The sequence below is a fragment of the Colius striatus genome, chromosome 5 (assembly GCF_028858725.1).
Source record: "Colius striatus isolate bColStr4 chromosome 5, bColStr4.1.hap1, whole genome shotgun sequence".
In the NCBI taxonomy this organism is placed as follows: Eukaryota; Metazoa; Chordata; class Aves; order Coliiformes; family Coliidae; genus Colius; species Colius striatus.
The window spans coordinates 7,412,243-7,440,032 of NC_084763.1; the positions used below are offsets into that span (position 1 = coordinate 7,412,243).

The following is a 27,790-nucleotide window of genomic DNA, read 5'->3' on the forward strand; positions in this document are numbered from 1 at the left end:
CTGTAATAGAGTTGATAATTTTCTGTTTGGAGAGCAATCATATTCAAAGGGCAGATGGGGGAGGGAATTACCAATTTCACAGGTTTGTAGAAAAAGCCCAGGAATGCCTTTAATCTTTCAATTCCTGCAGTGCTATGACTTGGATAATGTGACCAGAGCTATTGCAGTTGTGAAGTGGAAACATCTGGCTGGAGCTACAATATCACCCTCTTATGTCTGCTCTCTGTGGAATGCCACCACTGCTGGCTTATTTTCTTTGTCATTTTAACTGGCTGCTGCAGTGGGTGGGTCATTTACTTTAATGCACTTCTGTCATTTAAAGACAGAAGACTATAGATGAATGAAGCCTGTATGATATGTGCTCATACCTTAAGGGTATTGCTTTCCTAACGTGAACTTCACGAAATGCTCTCCTACCAGGCAATGATGTCAAGATCAGCAGTTGTTAGCTCTGTGTGTGGCAGTTGGCAGTAGGACTTCCAGCAATACTGACAATACAAGTTATCTAGGAACTGAGAAATCCTTCCCTCCACCTCCAAACTCTGTAATAATTAGCAGAGCTGAATGAGTTTACCCTTCTGTTGTCTGTATATGCTGATGAATACCGATGGTGACTTGCAGGTTTCTCGAGGAAGACACAACTCCTGTGTGTGCTCTTTTGGAAGAGCTCAAGAGACAATCTTATGTTAGAGAAAGTTTTATAAAAGACTTTCCAAGTATCTTGCTTCTCATCTGTAGTAGTAGCTGATAACAAAGTTGTTTCTTACATTGCAGGAATTCCCGAGGAAGAGAACCATTTGAAAACTCGTAGTGACTTGGTTTCTTGGAGCTTGTTTTCAAAAGCGCTGTTAAACCGAAGCCTTGGCACTGAGTCAGGAGGAAATACACTGCTGACAAAGCTCTGTTGCTTCCATGGCCCAGGTTAAGATCTATGTGAGGAAACACTGTGTCTTGACACATTAGGACCTAGCTTTAGTAGCTCAGTAGAATATTGTTTCTGTGGAGTGTGGACACATCAGCAGAGGAATGGCGAGGCACTGGCACCAGCAGTACATTTGATGTTGATAAGACCTTTTTGCTGACAGTGTACTGCAATTCTTTTATGAATCAATTTGATACCAAAATCAACTACTGGCTTCTTCAGAGACAGAGTTTATCATAGTACTGGGGTATGGGGACTGCAAAGCACTTGCAATATGGAGTAGGATATAGCTCCATGGAGGAAAGTCAGACTAAGCTAGTAGAAATGAATCTAGGAAATAAATACACACTTCCCCTATAAATACAATTTGACTGGCAGAGCTTCTTGCCCTTCAGGATTTCCTGGTGCCTGCAGTTGGAGCTGTGATGTGATCATATCCATTGCTGATTTAACTGAGACAGTGGCAATGTGTGCTTGGTCCAAGTCATGTGGATAACTGTTCAAACATTTGATCAAGGATCTTGAAAAGAAAATAGAAAGTGAGTAAATGACAAGAAGGTGAGAGAAGCTCATCCTCTAACTTAAAATAGTGGTGCAAGTCCAATCTGTTGTCACTGAGTCTCTGTGCAAAGACAGTGAAGTCAGGACTGGCTTTAGTCATTGGCCAAAGCTGGCCATTACCCCTGAGAGCAGGCAGGCAGCTCCTTGCATGTCACAGTCCTGGCAGGTTGTAGGAGAAGGTTGTTGCTTACAAAAAGATCAAGCATGTTGGGAGAGGAACTGTAAAGTGAGAGAAACTCACTCCCTTTCTTCTGCTCCTGTCCTACCTGATGGAGCAACTAGATTGTAAAGCTCTGTCCCAGTTTTAGGCTCAGAGTGACCCTCAGAACATTCCTGTGTGGTAGATAAAGCCAGTTTTTCTCACTGCTAAGAAGCCTTGAGCAAACCTATAGTAAATATACCTTCCAGTTGTATTGAAAATGCAGGAACTAGATGGTGAATGGGAGGTTCTTCCTCACTTTTTCTTGATGTGCCTATCTTTGGATTAGCAGCAGAAAGCAGCTTCTCTTGTAGGATCATTTTTATGCTGCAGGAAAAGCCGTTGTGGCCATCTGTTGAGGAAAATGAGCAGTTTGCAATATGTTACATCTGTAAATGGATAAACTCTTCCAAGCATTACATGTGTTTATATACATACTTTGGTGTAATTGAGTATAACTGAGGAATACAACTTACTGCTTCATTTCCAAGTAACAAGCAATAGGACATGAGGAAACAGCCTCAAGTTGTACCAGGGGAGGTTTATATTGGATATTAGGAAAAATTTGTTTCCTGAATGGATAATCAAGCGCTGGCACAGGCTGCTTAGGAAGTGATTGGATCACCATCCCTGGAGGTACTTAAAAGATGTGTAGATGTGGTCCTTAGGGATATTGTTTAATGATGGATTTGTCAGTATTACATTAATGGTTGGACTTGATGATCTTAAAGGTCTTTTCCAACTTAAACGATTCTATGATTTCTCTGTAGCTGATAGCCAGTGTACTTTTGCAAGGTGTGTAGTGGGTAATTGTTATTTCAACTGTGTTTTATGTATGTGTATATATTCTGTTGTTCAGAATGGGACAATTATTTCAACAATTATTTTGGCTCTAATGTGTTCTGAAGGCTCTCAGCTGGGTTTATCTCATAGCAGAATTGTGACTGCTACACCTTGGAGTGCTAGGATTATTCTATTTTGTTCCTGGCTTATCTTTCTCTGAAGTACAGTGGAATATCAATTAAATTTCAATTGTGAGATTCTTGGATAAGTATATTCTAAGGCTTCATAGTTCTTAAGACAAAAACTGTTTTATTTTCCCTTTAATACCTCAATGGGAGAACTGATTTAATAAAAGCAACAAAAATATTCTCAGAATGAGTAAAGTTGTTCTTCCTGTGGTTCATTTGGTATATCACTTAGTACATGCAGCAAACTAAAATGGCAAAGCTAAGAAAATTGTAATGGCTGTTAGTGATAATCCATGAAATAAGTTCCACATGACAGTAGCTTTGAAGTTGTTGATTAGAAAGACATATTTGATCACATTTCTGTGATTTACTATGCTTACATGTCACATTCACAAACAACACATGGTTTGTGTATAATAGGCTATTTTTTTTCTGTATGAAATTCCTCAGTATGGTGTTTTGAAGTGGATGCAATGGTTCTGAGCTTTCTGTGTATCAATAGTGCCTAGTCACTGTGCTTACAGCTACCTATGCTTCAGCTACCATCTCAACAATAACATAGTAGATGTCTGAGACCCAATAGCAGAAGCAGTAGACAGATCATTTACTTACTTGGCAGACTGAATTTCACTGGGACTTCATATTATTCAGGCCTGCTCAGAAATCCTCAGCTCGTGGAGTCATGTTACAGGACAGTTTGAACTGTTCTGGTATTTCTTTCTTTTGCCTTTTAAGTACATTTTTATCTTTTACAGTCATGAGAACCACAAAATGCTAGGGGTTGGAAGGGACCTTGACAGATCATCCAGTCCTACCCCTTGCACATGAATGGATCCGGGTGGATTTGGAAACCTCCAGAGAAAGAGACTCCACAGCCTCCCTGGGCAGCCTGTGCCAGGGCTTCCTTATCCTCACAGGAAAGTGAAAGGGCTGTAGAACAATAGTTCCAATGACATTAAAAATGAAAGTGAAGTTAAGAAGAAACCCACCTTCTTTAATCTTTTCTGTTACTTATATAGGTGCAGCATACTGTTCAGTCCTACATTAGCTATCTTAATTTCTTTACAGTGATTTTCCTTTCTCTCCTTATAACTGAACCAGCTTTGGTAATGAGTCTTTTTGAACTGTCAGTGTGTGCATATATCCATTTATGTTGTTGACACTTTGTTCTGAACCTTCTCCCCTTCTGTCCAAATAAATTAAATTACACTGTCAGATCTATCTCATTGTTCACAATAGAATAGCATTGCTGTGGATTCTCCAGATCCTCCTTTCTTACTGAGTTTATTGCTTGCTTTGCAAAAGGCTCTTTCAAACTTTGGTAGGTGTAACTTTAATCCTTGTTAATTGTTATATGAGTCAAAGAATCAAAGGGAAGAAACATCATCATGTTAATTGCACAAACTATCCTGTGGATCTAGGTAACCTATTGACTTCTTGTTATAGTGTTTTATTTAAGTTTTATTTAAATTAATTTTGACAGCTGGCATTTTGTTTATATTAACTGTGATGATTTAAACTTCTGTAGCAATTTATAACGTAGTTGATATTGACTAGGTATTATTGATAGGATGAAAGTCTTCTGCAGTGATTAGAGATACAGCTGATAATCAGGGATCTGGGAGCATAGTCAAACATAAGTAATTGAATGACCATATTTTAAGATAATATTGGTGGTTCATGAGAAGCAAGATCAAGAAGAGTGTGGGCAGCAGGTCAAGGGAGGTTCTGCTCCCTCTCTACTCTGCCCTGCTGAGGCCTCATCTGGAGTCCTGTGTCCAGCTCTGGGCTCCTCAGCTCAAGAGGGACAGGGAAATGCTGCAGAGAGGCCAGTGCAGGGCCACCAAGATGATCAGGGGACAGGAGCATCTTTCATATGAGGAAAGGGTGTGAGAACTGGAGCTAATTAGTCTGGAGAAGAGGAGACTGAGGGGAGATCATATTAACATTTATAAATATCTAAAGGGTGGATGTCAGGAGGTTGGCACATCCCTTTTTTCTGTTGTATCTAGCAACAGGACAAGGGGTGATGGGATGAAGCTGGAACACAAAAAGTTCCACTTAAACATAAGAAAAACCTATTTCACTGTTTCAGTGAGGGAGCCCTGGCACAGGCTGCCCAGAGGGGTTGTGGAGGCTCCTTCCTTGGAGGTCTTCAAGACCCACCTGGACATGTTCCTATGCGACCTGATCTAGGTGACCCTGCTTCTGCAGGGGGGTTGGACTGGATGATCTCTAAAGGTCCCTTCCAACCCCTACCATTCTGTGATTTCCAGAGATGCACAGGGAAAGACCAAGAGGCAGTAGTCAGAGCAGCAACCAAGATTAGACATAAGGAAAAAGATAAGTGATGCTGTTAAAATAATGTAACAGGGGTTACAGAAAACCCTGTAAAGTGCTACAGTGAAAAAAAGCATTGTTTACTGAGGAAATGGAGAGCAATGAACATCAGCTTCTGTGACTGATTACTGCTTCCCAGCTATTGACATCCAGTTATTGATACAGATCTGCTTTCTATAGTATCACTCTCTTCAGTCTTTGCCTAGCCAGGTGTCTTAGCAAGTTCCAGATTAAGCACATGGAATATCAACTTAATCATCTTGTTGAACCTGGATCTCCTGATGAATTCCCATCGTTCCTCACTTGCACACAGATTATTTGCCAACCACGCAGCTCAATGAGACAAATGGATTTTTGCTTTTCACAATCAAGGAAGCCTTGATGCCAACAGCTAATAGAGTTATTCAATGAGACTGGGAATTCCCAATCACATAATATTTCTTAAAGAAAAATAGTCACTTATCTCAATTAGTATCATTCCCTGAAGAGGTCCATGGCCTACATTCTGCTGGAGCTGAACACATAACTAAACATGGAACCTTTAAAAAACTTTTCTACATGAACACTCAGCATAATTCCATCCTTTTCTATAAAATCTTGCTCTTAATGTACCTTGTGTAACTTGGTCTCACCCACTTTTTTGAAATCAATGGGTTGTTTTTTCACTGACTTCTGTGGATCTCAGATCAGACCCTATTAAAAGTTCAGTATTCTTTCAAAATGTCATTTTATTTAATCAGAATTTACTTGTCACTTAAAACTCACGATTTAATCTAGAAATGAACATGACTATTTAGATTTTGGTTTTGCCAGGGTTGTAACATAAACCAAGAATTTAGAGCAGAACTAGAGGAAACAACTTTCGTAGTGCTTTCTTAATGTAACAAAGTGGTTTTCCATCTCTTTCAAACTCTGGAACGTTAATTGTTTTGCAGCAGAAACTGGTAGTCTGAGTTTTGTGAATTTTAGGCTGATAACTGTAGATCTGGTTTTCTTCTTTACTTTTATTAGACTTTAAGTCCTGGAAGTCCTATCCAAAAACTGTTCAAAGCTTTCTGTGTAGACAATTCAATTGCTTCTGTGTTTCAAATGCTAAATGTCTCTCCTGTATAGAGTGTTATTTATATTAACTCTACATGAATAGGGAGCATCTAGTGCTGCAACATCCAGTGCTCTTAGGTCTTGCCTTCTTTTGAAGGCACTTATTCACAGCTCTTATTTCATTACCGTTAGTATTTCCCACTGCATGCACATACTGTAAACATAATTTAGCTTTCCAGGAGCAATCTTGCTGTTTACTTTTGTAGAAGCAGACAGATGCTATTGGCTCATTTTCATTTCATGACCAGAGTGCCAGTAAAACAAATGATTCAGGCACAGCCCTCAATGTATGATGATGGGAAACCTGCAGCCCTCAAATTACTTTGCTTGTGCTTTGGTCTGAAGGACATGTTTTTAAATAACAAGCCCCATTTCCAGATGCAGAGCACACCAGTTACTGCTTTTAATCTCAGCATCTTTCTCATTCCTTACTCATTTATTAGATGAACTGAAGGTAAGGCTGGGTGCTGTAGAGGAGCAATCCCTTCATACTTCCCCCAGTCAAATTGGCAGGAAAGCAGTATTACCATGCTTGACACACAAACCTATTAACCAATGCTAATGGAAACCACATGTGTGTAGGAGAGCAAAATGACAGTTGGCAGAGGAGAAAACTTGAAACGTGAATGCTGATAACATTCTAGATTTGTTTCATAGTGAATCTCAGGAGCCTGGTTATAATTTTGTGGTGAGATGCTCTGTGTATCACCTTTTTGTAACAAGGTGGATCTGATATTTTGTGTGAGCTAAGTTCAAGGCTTTTAGGTCTCTGAGAGACGTGTACTGTATTTTGCATCACAGAGAGCCTTATTTGTGTAGATACTGGATGATTAAACGTGCTAGAGAGTTTGTGTGGGAAATGTATAATGACACACTGTTTTTCTCTTTTTCCAGAGGAAATGAAAGAATATATGCAGCAATGACCTGGACACTTCAGTAGTATGTGACTTATCACTTAGTTCACTCACTTCCATATCTACTCTATTGCTTTACTGTCACAGATACAGCTCCTATTTGGTGAATATTGAAGTCACACAGACACTGAAGGAATAATGAGGTTCTAATGAAGTGAAAAAGGAAGAGATTGTAGCAAAGAAATAAGAAAAATTTATTCCTCCATCAATAATATACATAGTTAATTGGCAAAAAGCTTCTTATGCAATCTAATTTGGCTATGTTTATGTAAAATAATATCTTCTTAGACAATTCCAGTAGGCTCAAAATCTATTTTCCAGGCCCCCAGCTTCCTGGTAATGTGACATCAGTACAACAGCCCAAGATGATGATGGTATTAAAAGAAGAATACAATGGAACAAAAGAATAAGACTGTGGCTTGATCTTTTCCATTGATAAATTTAGATCTTGTAAAAGCTGAAGTAATAGTTGTAGTAATAAAAAGAAATATAATTTTATACTCATCTACTGTTAAAAAAAACCCCAGTGTATAATTATTGTGGGAGGAAGAAAAAATACCTTTCTCCTCCTCACACTGCTACTTTTTCCCCTTCTCTTTAGTGTTGAAATCATCTGATTTAATTAAATCACCAACCTATTTCTGCACAAAGGATGACATTTCATTAATGATGTAAGATGTGCATGAGACAGAATTAACCCAATTTTCGAATGGACTTCAATTTGGAAAGGGCAACATGTAAAAATGTCTTGTCAATGTGTGGGATGAGCTTGTATAGCTTTCTGAAGGAGACAGGATTATAAAATGCTGAATGATTAGACAACAGTCCCTCATCTCATTTTTTAACAGATTTTTTTTTTTAATCTCAGTTAATGGAAACTTACACATCTGACATATCAAGGATATATCAGAAATGGATGAAAAAACAGACTTGTGAGGATTGCTAGCAAAATACAGAGAAAATGTTATGTATTCATATGTAAGTTTGAACTAAATAGTAGCCTTTAGTGATTTTTTTCAAAGCACCACCTTACTCTGTTCTCTTTCTGGAAAAAAGCAACAAAAAGAAGAAAACCAATCTCTCAAACATTGTTTGGAATCCACACTTTTGGCAGCACTTTTTCCAGATGCTGTCATGCTTACTTGAGGTATCATATGTCAGGTCCCTCCTACATGCAGATCATTGCTTCTCGAGTTATAACTGTAAGAGAGGAGTTCTGATTAGACTTGACCCCAGCTCCCTCTGCTTGCCATTGTTTTCTAACTAGGACTGTGATCTTAACATCACTGACATGAATTGACCCAGCACAAAATATTGTTTCCTCCCTTGTAAAAGACAAATTTGAGAGGTGTTCATCTATTTTCAATATCAAGAATCTTAGCTAAAACTAGTGTATAGGAACACAATGTGTAGGAGTTGAATATACTCTTTGGGCTTTATAAGGTAGCCTAATATCATTATCTTTTCCATATTTTATGTAGTTTTTATTTCTTTCAGAGACATTTTTCTTTCCTAGCATCAAATCCAATGGATGTCAACATTTTTAGGTAACTGGGAAGGGCTAAAAGAGGCTGATTTTATCCTAGAATGTCAGGCACTATGGTGTGGTGTAGCTCACATTTCAAGAAACCTATTTTCTTATAAGGAAATATGCCCATGAATCTGAGCTAGAAGGAATGGTTAGAATCCATCCACAATCACTTACATCTCAATCCCAGCAGGCTGGGGTTTTCACAGCAGATTGGCAGTCATATAGTAAGTTGTACAGATTTGAATAGGTTTGAGGCATTGTAAGATACAAGATGCAAGGAGGACAGATCATCTGCCTCATCAGTCAGACTTACATTGCAGGAATGTATCTGTATGTGTTAGAGGTCCACACTGTATTGCCAACTCTTCTGACTCTGAATTTGAAAATACCTTTTTGATTTTACATTTATAACTCACAGGGAAACTGGATATTCTGAAGGTGTGGTTTTGTGGGTTTTGTTTTTATTTCTAACTTTGCAGAGCTGGGAAAACTTCACTTTCATTTCCATATAGCCAGAATTTAACTTTATCCAAATAGTTCTCAAAAATCATTAACCTCTGAGAACAGGGTGTTGTGGAAGAGAGAGGGAAGAAGTTTGAAACAGACCACAAAAAATCTGCTGGTAATCTGCTAAGATAAATCTGCCCTCTAAAAGTGTGAAATGAATTTTTTGCAGCTCTTACAGATGGGGATGCTAGCATCCAATTCAGTTACTTATTCTTGAGATGCACAAGGTATCAAAACAAGCTGGGACAAGAAAAGCAGTGCATTTTAAAACTGAAAACAGACTGATAGATGCTTGTACAACCTGTACCTTGAGAAATGACTGACTCTCAGCTAACCATTCTTAGCTCCCATTTTAAAGGGCTGCTTTCACTTGAATGTTTGTGTGAGACTGCAATTACAAACATCACAGCTAATTACAGCTTGATAAAATTACAGAATGTGAACTGATAAATGCAGAATGGCTGAGAGCAACAGGTTTTATAAAGCCTTCCTGCTCAGGAGCTGTGAATTATTGCTACAAGTAAGGATTTGAGCTACAAGATTGGTGGTGGTGTTTACGATGAAGTAAGGGACAGAGCTTCTCACTACTCCAGCTAGCTGTGTTCATCAAACTCTGATTCCTGATCCAGAAGTGCAGACACTGTAACAACAAGATTTGACAACATAAATATCTTGCCCTTCTGCTTAGAACATCAACCTTGACTACTTGCTTCATGTGCAAATAGAAAGGCAAATGTATTTTCGAATTTAAGGTTGGTATGAAAGGAGCCTTCTACAGCATTTGCACAAGAAGTTTGTTCAAGATGAAGTGCATGAGTTTTAGAGTATGGAAAAACAAAAGCAGATTGAAGGAGTGGTGAACAGGTTTAATTTAGCCTTGTTACTAGAATGAGGTGTTAATAGAAGAAATGAAAAGTTATCATCATGTCTATCATTTGGCCTGGGGAAATGTGTCTCTATAAGCACGAACAGAGCTGGAAGCTGAGGTCACAGTTCACTCACAGAGTTCAGGACCATGGTGGAAAACTTCATTCTGAACTTAATTTTCAACATACTAGATGATGTATTTCTTCTGGGTTTTTGTTTGATTTTGTTTTTTCCTGTCTTGCTCTGGATCTTGGTAACAGTTATGGGATCCCATTGGCTAGCAGAACATTGTGTGGGCTTCTGCATGGAAGGAAGGACTGGACTGTGTGTGCACCATTTTTAATGGACTTTTTCTCTCTTTCAGAGAAAGGAATGAAGAAAATGAGCAACATCTATGAATCAGCAGCCAATACCCTGGGAATTTTTAACAGCCCATGCCTGACTAAAGTGGAGCTGCGAGTTGCATGCAAAAGCATATCAGACAGAGATGCCCTCTCAAAACCAGATCCTTGTGTCATCCTTAAAATGCAGTCACATGGCCAGTGGTTTGAGGTGAGTGTTAAATAAAATAAAGATGATGCTTCTGATGCTTTAGGACAACATAGACAAAATGAGGCAACATTCAAATAGCAAGAACAATAGAGAGAAGCAGCAATTTCAGGCTTGTGGTATAGTCTTGTAAGAGTGAAGGGAGACTTTCCATTAACACTTTTTGAATCAGGCACTTAAACTTCTCTTTGGAGACTAGACTAAAAATGAAGGTGATTAGACAGTGAAGCACCATAAAACTCTTCTCTTTAGGCCCTCTTGGTTCATAAAAACTATATGAGAACAGAGATAATGACAGCAAGCATCACGTGTTCCAATCTAAAAAGAGAAAAATATTAGGGAAGAGAGGTGTATTTATTACTAGTTGGCAAGGAATTTGGTGATGGAGTAGCTTGATTTGCAAATTTTGAGAACTACAGTTGGATTCACAATTGAAATTAGTAACTTATGAGGTTAGTTACTTATGTATTTGCCTTTGCAATTTGGCCTGTTTTCCAGATGGCATATTTGATTCAAATCCCACTTGGTGTTATTTTACCTAATCTTTGATTGATGAATGGAAGCAGGATGTCTTAGAGACATGCAAATTGTAAATAAAGAAAATTAGAATGGAATGTAATATTTTAAATGAAATATTATTGGCTATTTGACTTAAGTTACATGGGAGTGTTTGTAGATAGTCAAACTAAAAGATGTGAGTTTTAGTGCAACTTATCAGAAAATTATGACTATATTAAATGCAGTTCATTTTGCTTGAGTATTGATCCCTTTTTTTAATAGTTTCAGCATTCAGAAAGATTGTGTTATCTATCAAAAGATAAAATTAGTATCTGTGAGCATATGCAGCAAATGCAGCCCTAAATTCATCAAGTTTTCAATTCAGCATTTTAAACCAAGTTTAGCAGACTTTGAGAATATTGTCCCAATTATTCCAGTTGAGTGGTTTTTGGCCTTATAGACCTGTGCTATGCTGTTGCTGACCCAGCACTGGAAAAATTTCCAGTTTAAGGGGTTTTATTCAATATTCTTGCTCTTTTCTTAGTTCACTGATGTCAAACCATTAGATAGGTCCCTGGTAGACCAATCTATAGTAGAAACAATGACAATTATCTTAGTGCTACAAAATTATTGTCATGTAACTGAAATTTAAGGAGACATAACAGTTAACCCCCAAGAAGGTAATTTTAGCTAGCCATGTTGAAAAGAGCATTTAGGTGTACTGTATGTGATCATTTGAATAGTAGTAATTAACCAAGCAGTGGATTAAAGGTCAAAATAAGTGAAACATCCCTGTTTGGAAAGGACAGACTGAAACCTTTTAGGCCTTTTCGATTCTCTGAATAACTTTCAGTGCATTTCACATAGTTTGTCTGTGGCCAGTTATGAGCAAGGTAAGTACCTTTAAGTTATATATTCTTATATAGTAATGGAGATTCCCTTTATTTGATATGGTTTTTCATTTGAAAAGTGATTGTCTGAGTAGAATAATTCTTGCAGAACAGATCTGCCTGCTGATACAATTGACATTTTACGTCAGTTGCTCCTACTGTCTAATGAAAGTCCAAGATGTTCATTTCAGTATGAACAAAAAGGTTTTATTAGTTCATGTTCCTATCAGTGCTGCAGAGCTAATACAGCCCTGATACGATGAGCTTTTTCTTCTTCTGGCCAACATATTCTCAACAGATTTTTTAATTAAGTTCCAATTGCCGAGCTACATTGAGCAGAGTCACTCAGGTATAGCTGGAGACATAATTTGGCTGGAAGAATCTTCTGCTGATGACAATCAATGATCTAGCAGGACCCGAGAGAACAGACAGACTCTGGTTACCAGTGAAATTAATATATTCAACACAGAAGTCACTAAATGCCAACCCAAAGAGGACTGGAACTGAAGTTTTGCATCTCTGGATTTAGTGACTTCATGAACTTGTCTTGAATTTCCAGATACCTTAAACTCTTGGAGGCTGGATATCTCCAAACAGACTGTAGCAAAATCAAGTATCACTGAAAAATGCATATTGATCACATGTTCTGGTTCTGTGGAGGAATTATGAACATGGAGCAGCTGGGTTGAAGGTGCCTGAAACACATAGATTGTGGTCTAAATAAGGTTGTGTTTTTGCAAACAGTTGCTTCTGAAATGTATGGAAGGTACTGAGGACCAGATGCAACTGAAACTCATGGGCTTAAGCTGATGGAATTGAATTATGCATGCAATTAGAGATGCTAAGACTTGAGGGATTTCCTCTATAGATGCAGACAATTCCTGAAAGTGAGGAATCTGTGCACATCTTCTGACATGTTTTATTAAAATTTTCCCAGCCTGAGGAGAATTTAATTTTTTCAGTTCTGCAGTATTGTGTGTGCATATGTTTGTTTTTGTAAGTTATGCTACTACACTTAGAAATACAGAATAAAAATATACATATTTATGTGTGTATATATATGTGAATATAAACACACACATATATATATATGTGTGTGTGTGTGTATATATATATATACACACACACACAAATATATATGTCTATTGAATAGGTGCTGTTTCCAGAGACTGGAAATGACATATATGTATATGTTCCTGATTATTTTCTTATACTTGATGTGTCTGGAAATGGTTTCCAGCATTAACTACTCCATCACCTTCCAAGGAACTGAAGTCAGATTGCTTGGCCTGTAGTTCCCTAGATCATTTGCAGATGGCCACATTACCTTTAGGAACACATGCAGGACATGGACAAGTACTCAGAGAAGTCTGGGTGTTCTCCTCAGTTCTGGCACAGATATGCTTGCTGGTTTTCTCTTCCAGTCTGGGTAGGTGTTTTCCTGTAAACAAACCTGCACATGCAAAAACGTGCAAACATATTTCCCCCCCCAACATTTCCCCATCTATGTATGTTGATGCTGTCTGAAAAGCATCATCTCCACTAATCTAGAATTAAAAATATATGTTGAGTCTCTCAGGAAAATCAGCAGTTTACTCTTTTTCTCACTTGAAGTTCGTACTTTTAGCTTACGGTGACAGGGTGTGATATATCAGAGTCTGAGTATGCTACCCATATGTACTAAAGACAATTTGGTAATCCAGGGCTGAATTTTAGCTCTTCTGGCCTTAGTTTTAGGCAGGTGTACTCGTAGAGTGGCCAAATGCTGTACTTCTTAAAATGTTTAAGATAATAATTTGATGTGTGATTTTTCCATATTGGTTTGAATGTGTTGAAGGCGTTTCATTACTGGACTAAACTTCAGATGGTGAAAGGCTGAGTGGAGTAGTGGAATCAGGCAAAGATACACGATGATAAATTCATTTTCTCCAACGATTGTTTTACCCACCCTCAGTGTGAATGTCCTTGTGTAATAAATGTTAATTGCATATAGCACTGCAGTCTTCAGCAGAGATGTGCTAGCACTGAAATTCTCATTAACTTTTTACTCCTAAAGAAGTAGCTTGAGCCTGTTCACAGGTTGTTATCTACATGTGGCAAGTACACATGTTGTTTTGCAAGTTGCTGAGCTGTGTGTGGTCATATGAGATTTCCATGAAATCAGGAACTATGGTATAGACTGATGTAACCAGATGGAAGGTGAAGTCCGAGTTTTAATAAAAATGTGTAAAGCAAAGCCTTTTATTTTGGCATTTTTAAAATAAAAGGCATTCACTTGTCAATTAGCATGACACTTGATTTCACTAATCAACTTGATGTAATTAAAAAAATAAATGTTTTTCTTCTTTTGCTTTGAGTCCTAACCCTGCTCATCTACACAGACCTTCATGCAGACAGCTAGCTTGGAAATACATGGAGCTAGTTAATGTGTAAAATACCAGTGAAGCCTACTAAACAGGCTACCTAGGAATAAAGCTGTAGGTAGGATGCTCTCTTGCTCATCACCTGTACTGACTTTTCCCCTTAGTCCTGCTCTCTCTTCTGTTTCAATTCTGAATTAGTTCCAGCATCCTTCTTCTTCTGCCTCCTTGACTATCTCAGCTCTCCATTTCCATTCCCAGCACCTGCTACCTTGTTTTGCTCCTATGCATATTGGAGAGTGGGGGAGATTCGCTGCCCTTTCCTAGCATGGGGGAAGGATCTGAGGAGAAGACCTTCAGGCAGACTTCAGCCTTGTTTCCATAGATACCCAAAAGTCTTTCTCATGTTATCCATCTGTGTCTGTCACAGCCCAACGCAGAAGCCAAAAAGCCATGAAATGAGAGTGCCAGTGGGTTGACATGTTCCCTGTCTCTACCAGACTGTTCCAAAATAAATACAGAAGCACTGAGGAGAGGAAAAAAACTCCAAACCATATAGAAACAAACCCAAATAAATACATCTTTTTCAGTTAATATAGATGAACAGAGTAATAGATGATGTATTTTGATGGAAGTGAAAATTGGATCAGCCGTGCAGAATCATGCTCAAGGCCTGTCTAACCTTGCCTTACATCTGCTACTTGGTGACATTGAAGAAGTGTGAGATCAGGGAAATATATAAGTATCTTTACAGCTTGCTCTACCAGCCCTCAACTGTTTGCAGCTTGGAGCTTTTACACAACAGTTCATGTCATTGTAATTAAAAGCACATTGGTAGAATCACTTTATAACTTTGTTCAAATAAATTTAAAGAACATTGTATTTAAAAAATGAACTTTTGTGATCTACTGGGACATAAAAGTTCTGCAGCTTAAGTGGAAGTTGAATAAAGTAATATTATTTGTATTTTCTGAACTTGCTACTTGCTGATTCATTTTAAATCCTTTGTTCCTGTATTGGAGGAGACACCGAAAATCCCTATACGTTTTCTCAATGCAGTTTGGGATTTCAGCCTTCTGATTTGTCTGTGACTGTATAAGAAGGCAAATACTATGTCCTGTATTTTGAAGAGTAAGCCTATCTAACCTACATCAAGGAATACAAATTAGTTTGGGTGGTTATTTTAGAACGTTCTAGAGGTGCAGTGCCAAAAGCTGCTGTTGTATTCCCTGCCTGTTTTTCCGGCAGTGGTTTAGGGCTTATTCCCTACTTTAAAGAGCTGCAAAGTGTCCCAGAAGGTTGGCTTATTGGATATTTGATGACTTTTTGGAATTATTTTTTAAATAATAGTGCTAGAGCAGATTCTAGGGGTTTTCTTTTCCTGATTTCACTCTAGGGTTTTGACTTGATAAACGAACATCCCATATAAAATCAATTTTAAATAATGAAGTAACAGCAAGGTGAACATACCATCTTTAGAAGATTTTTCTCTGACAAAGACAGGGGAGTTACAAAGTTCCAATGAGATGTTTTATATTAGATGATGTACAAGTTGCAGTCAGGGGAGGCGCTTTCACTGATGCAGCTCTTATGGAACTAATTCTTTTCATTGTGAAGAAACTTCTGTTCCATTTCCAGATTTAATTTTTTTCTCTTCTGGATGTAGAACAGGGCTGATAATTGGAAATCCTATCTGCATTTTCTCTGGCCAAAGCTTAGGACAAAGTCTTTAATGAAATACTAGATTTATTGTAAATACTTTGGGTTTCATATAAGTCTTGGCTGTTGAAAACCAGTGGGGAAAAAGTGAGTATTTAATTGAAATGATCAAGATCTTCATCAAAAAGAAAGGTGATGAGATTCTTTTTAACTAATCCATGATATGTCCAAGGTGCTATCATTCCTGACTTGGGGCTGGCAGTCTTGTTGGTTCATCCCAACTGCCCAGATCTCACATGTTTTCAAAGCACTTGGTTTGTGCACAGACATGTCAGCCTTGCACATCTTGCTGGTGATGATCTGTTAGCTCAAGTGTTGATTACTGACCTTTGTACCTAAGAAGAAATGGGAGCACTCCTGCTGCATTCATTTCCCAAGTAGTATTGCTAAAAGATGATGCTTAAGAGGTTTTCAGGTGCCATTAGATCCTTTGTGTTCTAAGTCATCAAGCAGAAAGCTATGATTTTATTCACACCACAGCAATGTGCATGCTCACATGCCTTTGTAGTCTATTATATCCCCATCATTCAATATTGTACTTTTCTTTCTCCTTTTTTGTTAAGTGTATGTTGATGCTAATGAATGCTTCTTCACTCAAGACTACTTGGTAGCTTCTCTTGCTGCCAAGATTGCTTTCAGCTACTGCTTTCTGCTGCTGGTGAATTTCCCTGAAGTCTTTCATATGGTGTGAATGACAAAGAAAGCTCATCTTTTTGAAACACCACTGGAAGTCTACAGGGTCAGGTTGCAGGCTAATTGAATATTTTATCTCAGTCCATTCTCTGCCTGAATTCATCTAATTGGATATTTTCTTTTCTAAGCCTTAATATTTCGGAGGCATCCTTTGTTCCAAGGATTTGCAAGTTGCAGTGCTCATGTCCTGAGCTCTTTCAGGAAAAAGTAAAGTTCTCCATGGGGAAGGAAGAAGAAAATCTGCTGTAAAGATTTCCTCCATATCCTACAGAACATCTTTCATAATATTCTGTTCAAATCCTGTTTCACTGTGCACATTTTTCCACCACATATGCACAAACTCAAAACCTGGAATTGCATTTTATATTACCATTCTTTTTAAAAAGACAGTCAACTCTCTCTTCTAGGTCTTTTCCACCTACTTATACAAAGTCAGAAGTCTGAAAATTAAAGGCTGTAAATCTTTTGTGTTGCCAAATATTTGATTAGAAGCCAGTACTGGAAATTTTTTCCTCCCGTGCCTGGTTCAGAAACATCACTGTCATTAGGTTTTGATGAGATTTTTCTTTTTACACCTCAGGTAGTAATAAGTGACTATTCATTTTAAGTCAGTTTAATAATAGCTCTTTTTTGCTATTATCTCATCCATCACTGCTGCTTTCTCTTGAGCCTCCTCCTTGTTTCTGCACGTAAACATGGCTACAATGCTTTTTCCCCTGTCTTTTTAAATCCACTAAATCTTTAAACTTGAACTCATTTGAATCAGGCAGAATGTTTCAATAGAAGTCAAATACTGTCACATTGAGTCAATACATATGAACTATCATAATGTTCTACTAGCTGAAACAGCAATTTCTGCCTCTGTAGTGCAGTTTCTGAAGTGTAGGGCATGCACAAAGGAGAGAAAGTGAGAATGGTCATGTTTGGGCTGGCAATTTCCTCTCTACTAGAGCTGTAGGATGCCCTGCTGCAGAAGCATTAAAAGGCTGGCTTCTGGCTGTATCTCTCTAACTAAATCTCTTAGGCCCTATGTCTTCATGTTGTAGCAGAGTAAAGATTTTTTGATTTGGGAGTCAGGAGGGAGCACTTGCATAGAGAGGTGGTAAAAGCTACATGGTCTTTCCCTGATCCTACGGCCTGGACCGTCCTCTGGACCAGAAGAACTGCTGTTGGGACCAATTTCCAGGAGCCTTCTGCCTGGTAAATCTGCTTTTGGGAGAGAAACGGAAAAGAAAGAATTAAAAGACTTATGGGATCCCATAGACCTTTTTTCCATGGTAGGATATAGTTACCTGCTTAAAAATCAGTTTAATAGTGTACTAGTTCAGATTAAAATGATTTGTACTTGTTTACATCCCGTTTCAGTGTCCAGTGGATCAGGGATCATGGAAATGATTGAGGAACTCTGTTCTTTTCTTGTGAACAATTTCTGTGTAATCATACTCCAGCATCCACCTTCAGTTAGTGCACATCTGGTTTTGCAAGCAGTGCTCTGTGAATACTTTCTCATTTGTACCTGTGAAGGAGGGAGCTGGGCTAAGTGCTCACTTGACAGCTTTCTCTCTGACTTTGCAAACATTTGTAAATTGTTGCTAGTAGAAATATCTTGAATGGTTTCGAACTGCTTGAAAATTTTGCCTTCAACTTAACTTTACTTTGCAAACCAGGTCCGGCCTCGTGGTTTTGTAGTATGAGTAGAGTAAAAATAAATGGAGAGATCATTCAAAATGTCTTCAAAATTATCTAAGGAAGATACAAGGATATCAGGAAAAGATACCACGAAAAGGAAACCTTCAGAGTGGTCCCAATGTTTTGTTTGCACTGAATAACTGTGCTAATCTATCACAGTTTGTATTGTTTATAGAAAACATATGAAGTTGTCTGACACACCTGTAAGACTGAATCCTGGTGTAGAGTAGTTATTAGTCGTACTCTTCATATTATCCAGAAGGGCAGGAATAGATCTGAGGGCATACCTTCCTTTCTATGGCTAGCTGAGAGTGATTATTTTCTCCTACTACAGAAAGAAATCTGCCTTTCCCTAAAATCTGTGGCAGTAATCCCTGACTGCATAAAAAATAACACTTGAGCTTTTGTACACAAGCTTACAGGACAGCCTTTAAGCCAGAAGGATGACCTCATCTTGTAGAGGTGCTTAACGGGGAGAGTTATCTGTTGTCATGTGTCCCTGTCAGGCAGAGGCAAGGTAACATGGACTGAGAATGTTCAGATGGTGGGAAATCTTCAGCTGTGGCTTCCTTGACACAGGTCAAGATAAAAGAACCAAGAGCTCTGAAGGATGATCTTAAGAAATTACTTGCTTGCTCTCTATCTCTCTCACTCAGGAATTAAAACAGAGATTGCAAAATACAAGCTGGGATATATTTTTCTCATGGAATACTGTACTAGGGTTTTGCAGACATAGATCCTCAGAAGAGCTTTTTCAGAGGCACTCAGCAAGTAAAGGAACCAAAAAGCTGATAATAAAAATATGAGGAAATAATTAGTAACTGCTGCCACCTTAAAAAAACCCCAAAAACAAACAAAAAGCCACAAAACAGTCAAGATTTATTCCTGATGCACACAATACTAGTAGCTCTAAACAGCCTTTGGAAGGACTTTGCAGAAGTCCAGTCCCAATCTGTAAAGTGGGAGGATGCACTATCACTTACATCTAGATTAAGCATATATTAACTGCATTCAGCATTTTTTTGACAGAAATTGAAATGAAAAATGCTCAAGTTTTGCATGGGAAGAGTTGCCATATGGCCACCAGCAGCCCAACAATAAAAAAACCCCATTTTTTAATTATTTTGCCTTCTTTTGATGCAGCTTGAATATCTGTACCTCAGATACATGATACTTTAAATTTAGATGAAGAGTCTAAGGTGGTTTTTATTGTAGGCCAGCAGATGCACATTTCAAATTAGCTTAGTAACATGCCTGCCTCTCATGAACTATTTATTACAGATACACAAACTTCACACATCTCCAGGACAGATTTTAAACCTAGCTTGACTTTAGTAGTCTGACAGATTGTGATAAACCTACAGTAAACATGGACTGGTTTGGTCCAATCTTTGGAGCTAGTTTGTAAGTAGATAATTCTCTTGATTGATTCAGTACATGAAGTTTTAGCCTACAGCATGAGAATGGGACTGAGATTGTGAGCAACTTGAATTACATCTCCTTTTTGAAGGATGGAATTGGGGGCCTAATAGGAAGCATTTTCTGAAGGAAGAAGTCTGAGAGTGAGTGACTTAGAAACAGTCTGAGTTACTGCAAATGTCCTTTTAAAAGTTCTATTCAAATGTTGATTGACCAGGGATAGCAAATTAATTCATTAATTGAGCTGGTTTGGTTTAAAACTAGTACATAACAAATTAACATGCTGTTGGTATGAACTGATGGAGTTTAAGCAAAGGAAAGTAAAAGCAATTTCACTGACACTGTTGTTTTTTTACCTTCCCTCATGTTTGACAGTACCTTCAAAATATATTACATTAGTCATGTTGTACTCAGGCCAGAATATAGGCTCCATGAAATCTGAGAATTGGAGTGAACAAACTCCATTTCCATGTAGACGTGTTCACCTGATCTGTTCACAGACACTTTCAGTCTTTTTGCATTTTCAAAAACCAGAAAGGATTGACTCTTTTTTTCTCTGGAAAGCAAAATTTTGTGTTTAAAACAAGTGAGATCCAAGCAAAGCCTCACTGCATCGATTATTGCATGGCTCTGCATTGAGATCTCTTGTGTAGTTTGTGGTATTCATCTTGTATGTGGTGTTTGTGAGTGCTCAGAGCAGACTCAAAGCAGGCTACAAAACCAGAGTATATTTCTAGATAAATTACTCCCCCCCCATCCTGATTTCCATGTCCATAATGGAAATTCCATTTCTATTAAAAACCCAATCACTATTTGATGAAAAGTAAGTTTCTATCCCTTTTGAATATTTCATGTAAGGAAGAGACATTTTGCCCATCAGCTCATGGCTTGCAGACCACCTCGCTGCCTGAAATGGTATTCTTGTGTTTTTGTTGTGGCTTTGCTTTAACTGTTTCACACTTTGTCTTTGGAAGCTAAGACTTCATCTAAGTAAAGCATTGGAATTGTGATTTCTGCTTTTATCTTCTTTCCTATCCTTTTTTGTTCTCTAAAAGAAAATCTCAAAGGGTAATGTGTAAACTAGTAGAAGACTAGCTCAGAGGAGAAAAGAGAAAGGGCTGAAAAAGTCCCCTATTCCTAGCAGAGGGTTTGGAGTGGCTACTGGCACCAACACAGTGCTGCTGCTGCTGAGAGCAAAACAGAATGCTTTTGCTAATCCTAGCTCTACAAAGATACTCACTTGCTAAGAAAATTATAGGGCATTTTGGACAATCTATACAAAGTTTGTACTCTTTAGGTTGCTTAGATGATTTGCCTCAACAAATATATCTTTATGTTCAAAATGTCCCACTTAAAGATGGCAAAATAAAAATAAGTGGTAAGCTGAATCCTGGTTTGAAGAGTCTCATCTAGAAGAGCATGCCAGTCATTGCTGTAGCTCCCTATCAATATCTTCTGCCTTCCAAAACCTACAGTTTTATTGTTCAGCCGATTTCTTTATCATTAACTGCAACTATCTGAGGTAACTCGCATCATTTTGTGAGATGTTTAGTTTTTATTCTACACTACCAACCTAGACTGTTGTGTTTTTGAAGTAGAAAAATATCCACTATGATAATCTCAATTTATCATGATAATCAGAGAAAAAAAACCATTTAAACATTTAAAACATTTGGAAAAACTCATTGCCTTACTAGTACACCAGCCAACTTCTGTGTGCTGTTGGTGTAGAACCAAGTGGACTGCTGCACTCCTGGATATTTCTTTGGGGAGCTATTACAGTGATCACTGCATCTTGTTGTATTTAATTTAAAGGCTTTTTGAGGGCTTATTAGTCTGCTATAGCCTTGTTACTTGTGTAAATGTAAAAGCTTAGGCTATGTCACTGCCATGTGGTCTAGCCTAGTTTCAAGTGCCCTGCTCCTCTAGCTGCCCTTTGGATTCCCCATGGCTACAACAGTTTTACCAGCAATGACATTTTCTATTTTAAAACTGTATTTGCACTTTTCCAGCTTACATTGGGCATGCCAGCTGCCACATGTGTTTCCTGCTCTGCACAGGAATATACAATATAAATTCCTATGCCTTTGTTTCTGTATCTAAAGTTACTGCCTTTATGTTGTCTATTAGCATCCATTGTTTCAGTAGTCTGAGTGTACTTAATTTTGTTCAAGGCTTGCCTGCTTGCTTCCTGGGTTCTTTAATAGAAATCCTAAAATGTTTCCTTGACCATCTTGGCGTTAATCTTATTCTTTGGCTTCATATTCTATGAATGTAATTTGTACAGTGTATGCGTCTGTCTTTCTTAACACGGTTGACCTTGGTTGTCCCATGTTCTCCCATGTTTAGCCTAATAGCTCCATAACGAAGCCACATCCAAAATGTTACAGCCAGATTTTCCTTTTTTTAGATATTTATTTTTTCCCTTGGAATCGATTGACATTCTCTTAGATTATTGGAAACTGTTGATCATAACTAATCCTGTATTAGAGAATGAGTTGTACCCTTAACAAAAGTTAAAATACAACATGTAACTCCCATTCCCCACAAAAGGTTGATTTTTAAATTCAACTTGGATATTATGCTGGTTCTTAACTTCCACAGATTTTTTTTCCCCAAATTTTAGTTGGCTGTGGATTTACTGGTCACAATTAAATTTGCAGTATTGGCACCAAAAATAAAGTGTTTGCATCCTTGTCTTTAAAATCTATTTTATAGACTTTGCTTTTCAGGATTGATCTAATGTTGCCATGATACAAAATGGCCAAGTTACCATCAGGTGCCCTTGCTCTGTGTGGTAAAGAAGGTCATTGCAAGTTGCAGTTCTAATGCGAAATAACAGGATGTAGCTCTTTCAACTCAATATTATCATTTTATCTGTGAGCTTTTCTTTTATGACGAAAACTTTTCCAGTCCACGTAGTTTGGAGTTCAAGAATGAAAGGAATCATTATTGCACTTGAAGAAACTGTTCAAAAGCCTAAAGGTTTTATTTCTAATACAGAAGAGCTGTACATATTTTCTGCTAAGCTGGGCATCAGCATTTTATGTGGGTTGTTTTTGGAAGGATAATACTAAGAACCCCAAGGAATACAGCCATCTTTAATAAATTTTCAAACCAAGGAAGTCCACATTTTTTAATACACTTTAATTGCATCAGTTGGGAATACTTTTAAATAGGATTCTGGCACAGTCATAGAGTTCACAGAGTTTACATTGTCAGAGTATGGCGTTTTCCATCTGTATATCCTCTTTTTAAGCAGCCATGTGGTCACCCATTTAACTGGAGCACAGCTGATGTAGGCTAATTATTTCTTTCCTTTTCATTGTATTACTCTGCTTTTTCTGCTGATTTCAGCTGGAGTTGGAGATCAGTCTATTTAAAGAGTGCACACTTTTATCTCGATGTCTCTTGTGAACTGTTGTATAATTTGGCTACTCCTGGGGATCTTTGTGGTAAGAATACATAATTTACTGACCATCTGCTTGCCTTTTCCTTTCATTACAGATGGGAGAGAAAGCTGAAAAGGTGGCAGACATATAACATATATGCAAAACCGGTTGGTAAACTGCTGACCAACTGATACAAAGGAAGGCTGATGTGTCTCACGTAGTACTGAAGAGAAATGTTTATAGTGGATTAATTTGTTCCTAAAGCAATTGTTAGAGCTGTAAGGAATGGGAAAGCTCAATATTGCCTTCAACCAATGTTCAAAATCTCTCACTTTGTGACATGTGTTGTTTTGTGGCATCTCTAGGGAACCTTCCCTTCTAGGGAAAGGCTCAAGCTAGTTTTATTGTATGGATGTGTGATTGAGAGAAAAGGGGAAAGCAAGATCAGATGGAAGATACTCTAATGGAGAATCAAAATGAGATTGTATCTCAAAACCAGTAACCCTGGAAACTTTAATACAGCCTGTAGACCAGTGATGGAGTGTCCCAAGAGAAACCTGGGAGAATAGTCTTTTGGATCTGAAGTTTTTTTAAAGGACATCTATGGCTATGAGAAAGGAAAATTTTGGTTATTTGATTTTTCTTCTTAAATGGTTGTGTCAAAGCTACCTGTCTCTAGAAAGCTACTCTGTTCTAGATAACAAGTCCTGTGAGGAGTAGTTGAGGGAACTGGGGTTGTTTAGCCTGGAGAAAAGGAGGCTGAGGGGAGACCTTATTGCTCACTATCATTGTCTGCAACCTCTTGAGGAGGTTGTAGCAAGGTGAGTGCCTCTTCTCTCAAGTATGGACAAGAAGAAGCAGACTCAAGTTGCACCAGGGGATATTAGGAAAAAATTCTTCACCCAAACGGTTGTCAAGAGTTGGAACAGGATGCTTGGGGAAGTGGTTGAGTCACTGTCCCTGGAGGTATTTAAAAGATATATACATGTGGCACTTAGGGACATGGTTTAGTGGTAGATTTGTCAGTGTTAGGTTAACATTTGAACTTGCTGATCTTTAAGGTTTTTTCCAACCTTAAAGATTCTATGATTTTAACTCATTTTCATTCTCATTGGGATAATCTTACAGGACCCAGGCTCGTCGTTCAGGTTGGATCATACTTCACCATTTTTTATACCAGGATATTGCATACTCTCACCTTTTTGCAGAAGTTGCAATATCTCTGATGAAAGTGATTGGTCATGGTGTGTCTGCAGAGTATTTCATATGGCAGACTCCAGCAGGTGTAGCTCGAATGGACATATTTTTCACCATCACTGCTAAAGGTGATCTCTTAAACCCCTACAGGGACCTTCCATCCCATCTAACAAACAGTAGTTTTATTCTAAAGCTATATGTATGCAAACTCAGACCTAAAGTAATCCTTTTGCTCTGGTGATTTTTTTGTTTGTGTTCCCCAATTGCTTGCCATGCCGTGGTCTGTGCTTATGAACTACTTCAGTGTAACCTCTTAGGGGCAGGAAGTTTGGCATCAGTTTTATTTGCAAAGAATAGTAACAACCTTATCTAAGTCTCCAGGTGCTGATCTTAACAATAGGCTTCTGAGTAGTAGTAAGTCAGATATAGCTGAAGTAAAGTAGGAGCTTACCCTAGAGTGAAAGGTTTTATTTGAAATACAGAGAAATGAAAGCAAAAGATACATGGAATAGTTTTTTCTTATCTTTTGTTTAGAGGACATATTAAACATGGCTTGTCACTCAACTTGGCTGGGGCTATCTTGTTGCAACGTTTCCCTTTAAAACCCAATTATTCTGCAACACAGAGTGTTTTTATTTAAAAGTGTTTTTTTAAAGATCAGCATTCATGGCACATACAGTGAAGTGCAATTTAAAATTAGCAGGCTGCCTTAGACTTTTAAGAGCACCTGGATCTTATTTTAGAAGCAATTGGAACTCTGGGCCAGCACCTTGTAGGGTGATTGAAATTATTTATTTATTTTTAATGTTGAGTCCCTGGTGGGGAATTGATTTGAACAGTGCAGTGCTGAGCTGTTCAGATTTTGAAGTACTTCCAATTCCCAATCACTTTTAGCTGCAGATCATGATCTTCTCCTTTTGGTCTTGCAAGGCCAGCCATCTTAAACTATCACCCAGACAAAGTCATTAATCTATACTCTTGTGATTTACCAAATGTTTTATTTCGTATATTTCTTCTCTTTTCCTTATGTATGGAAGAAGTTCCTTAGGTCAATGGGAAGACATTTAAAAGTTTCAAAAGAATATGTAGGCAGATAAACATAGCCAATTGTACCATGTGAGTTCAGTATTTGAAGAAAATATTTTCATTAGTAAAATGTTCATAAGCACTGCAGTATGAAGAGAATGAGGTGCAGGGGAGGAGGGAATTGCCATGTAACTTTGGCTTATTATTCACAGGCAAAAAGAGAAACTGTGGCTGCACAGGTAGTCTCCATTCTGGAAATTACTACCCTGAGCACTTGACTTTGTACCATAAGTTGTCACTTCAGTGGAGACTTTCTGGATGGTTTTGGAATACCCTATGCAAATACAGGCCTGTAAGGATGCTATAGAATAGAATGGAATGGAATGGTAGGGGCTTGGAAGGGACCTTTAGAGATCATCTAGTCCAACCCCCCTGTAGAAGCAGGGTCACCTAGATCAGGTCGCATAGGAACATGTGCAGGCGGGTCTTGAAGACTTCCAAGGAAGGAGCCTCCACAACCCCTCTGGGCAGCCTGTGCCAGGGCTCCCTCACCTCACAGGGAAATAGTTTTTTCTTATGTTTAAGTGGAACTTTTTGTGTTCCAGCTTCATCCCATCACCCCTTGTCCTGTTGCTAGCTACTATAGAAAAAGGGATGCCCCAACCTCCTGACACCCACCCTTTATGCGTTACTCATATAAAGTGATACAAGGCAGCAATTTTCTTTCTTGGCTTTATTTTCAGAAATACAAAACCTAGGGACATTTCTGTCTCAGCAAGAGGGGAGTAGCTGTGCTAAATACAGGGACTGTTGTTCCTGCTCTCTATAGAGCGGTCAGGTCCTTGCAGACATACACAGATGGGACTGAAAGCAGCTGGGACTAGAGCGGTGAGTCAGCAAGTCACTGGAAATTCACTGGGATGTGAACCACCAGCAAGAACCTGTCTAATAGAATAGCTGTAACACAACGAGAAGCTTCTCTTGGTAATAGTTTGCAACTACTTTTGGTGGTGCTCTGAAATGGTGTGGGGACGTATACACCAATATTTTATAAACTGGAACTGTGAAGCAGTGAGGATGATAGTTAAAAGCATCAACATCTCCCTGTACTGGCTGAATTTCTTATGAAAGGCTGGAAGAAGCTGATAAAATTTATTTGGGGAAAAGCTCAGTGTATTTTTGCCTTTGGGTTAAGATAAATAGAACGTCATATGTTAGAGATTTCACTGGAGTGTGGAGGAGGAGAAAGTAAAGTCTGAATATTTTGTTTTCTGTCTGAATGTCTAATGCACTCCCAGTCAGTTTAATTAGAATAATTAGTCATGAAATATATAATTGGTCTGAATCTTTCTGCAGATTATATAGAGAGCTTTTGAAGAGGAATGTGGTTATTTGATACTGATCCTGCAAGCATTTATGCACAGCTAGACCAGCATGCATGAATCAGTGTATATGCAGGAACATCCCATTGACTGTCGAAAGGAAGCTTCCCTTTAGTTAAGGGGCTTTCTCAAGTTGAGATTCATCAATGGGCTGCTTTTTTCTGTGACCACGTGATTTATGACAAGTCTCCTGTTTTAGAGGTGCCTTCAGCAAGGGACCACCTTCACCCTGAAACAGTTACTGATGTTTGCAGCACAGTAACTTTGAGTGACCAAGTAGTAGTACACCCTCTGCTGCTCAGCTTGTATCTTGATCTCTAAAGGGGCACTTGTATCTTTTCTGTAAGGTTATTGTGGCAGCACTGTGGTAGGTCCTGCTGTGGACAACTTAAGTAATAACTGTGGGGAAACACATGCTCTTGCTTTCTTTTGGACTGTGCTGGATCATTTCCTGTATCTGGTTCATCTTGTGGCTGTTCATACATGTGATCCCATGAAGCTCAGGAGAAGTGAAATGAGGATGGGAAGTTGCTGGTGCTGTGTAGGAGAATGAGCCTGGGGTGATTGAGGCTTGTTTTACTTTTTCCTGTGGAAAAAGTGTCTATGTTCATTATAAGTCATATGAATGAATGATGTGCCCTTGATTTTGGCAAGTTAGGAGCACTGATGTACCTGCTATTTTTTCTGGACATTCTCATCCAAGTCAGTAGGTTTCATAGGGCAGTGTTTGTAAATCTTGGACTGATTTGAGTTTAGTGTGAGCTGAAGAAAAGAAGTTCTATTGTCACTGTATTTCCTAGTTACTGCTTACCTGGATTTTTAATTTCTGCTGACAACCTGCTGGATTTCTGCAGTCACAGTTGTTTGGCATCCTATTTAGTGTGATAACAGGGTGCTTATGTGAACAGGAGATTTTTTTGGGTTAGAGACATGTGAAATGTGTGTTCATCTTGTCTCAATTGCTTATTCTCTATTGCTAATGGTTTCAAGTTCTGTTACTTTTCTCAGAAAGTAACATTAAGAAATTACAGTGAGCTGAGAAGGAGGAAAAAATAAAAGAGGG

General features: G+C 38.3%; 1 protein-coding gene across 2 annotated transcripts in view; it reads left to right on the forward strand.

Moving 5' to 3' along the window:
* The window catches only part of CPNE4 (copine 4), a 215,450-nt gene that overhangs the window by 34,883 nt on the left and 152,777 nt on the right, over window positions 1-27,790 (forward strand). Inside the window, exons 1-2 of one of the 2 annotated variants that reach the window (XM_061996390.1) lie at window positions 1,013-1,060; window positions 10,280-10,465. In XM_061996390.1, the coding sequence (XP_061852374.1) occupies window positions 10,286-10,465 (180 nt within the window). In that variant the 5' untranslated portion in view covers window positions 1,013-1,060; window positions 10,280-10,285. Of the gene's footprint in view, window positions 1-1,012; window positions 1,061-10,277; window positions 10,466-27,790 lie in introns of those variants that run through there. The other variant, XM_061996389.1, reaches the window with a different exon arrangement.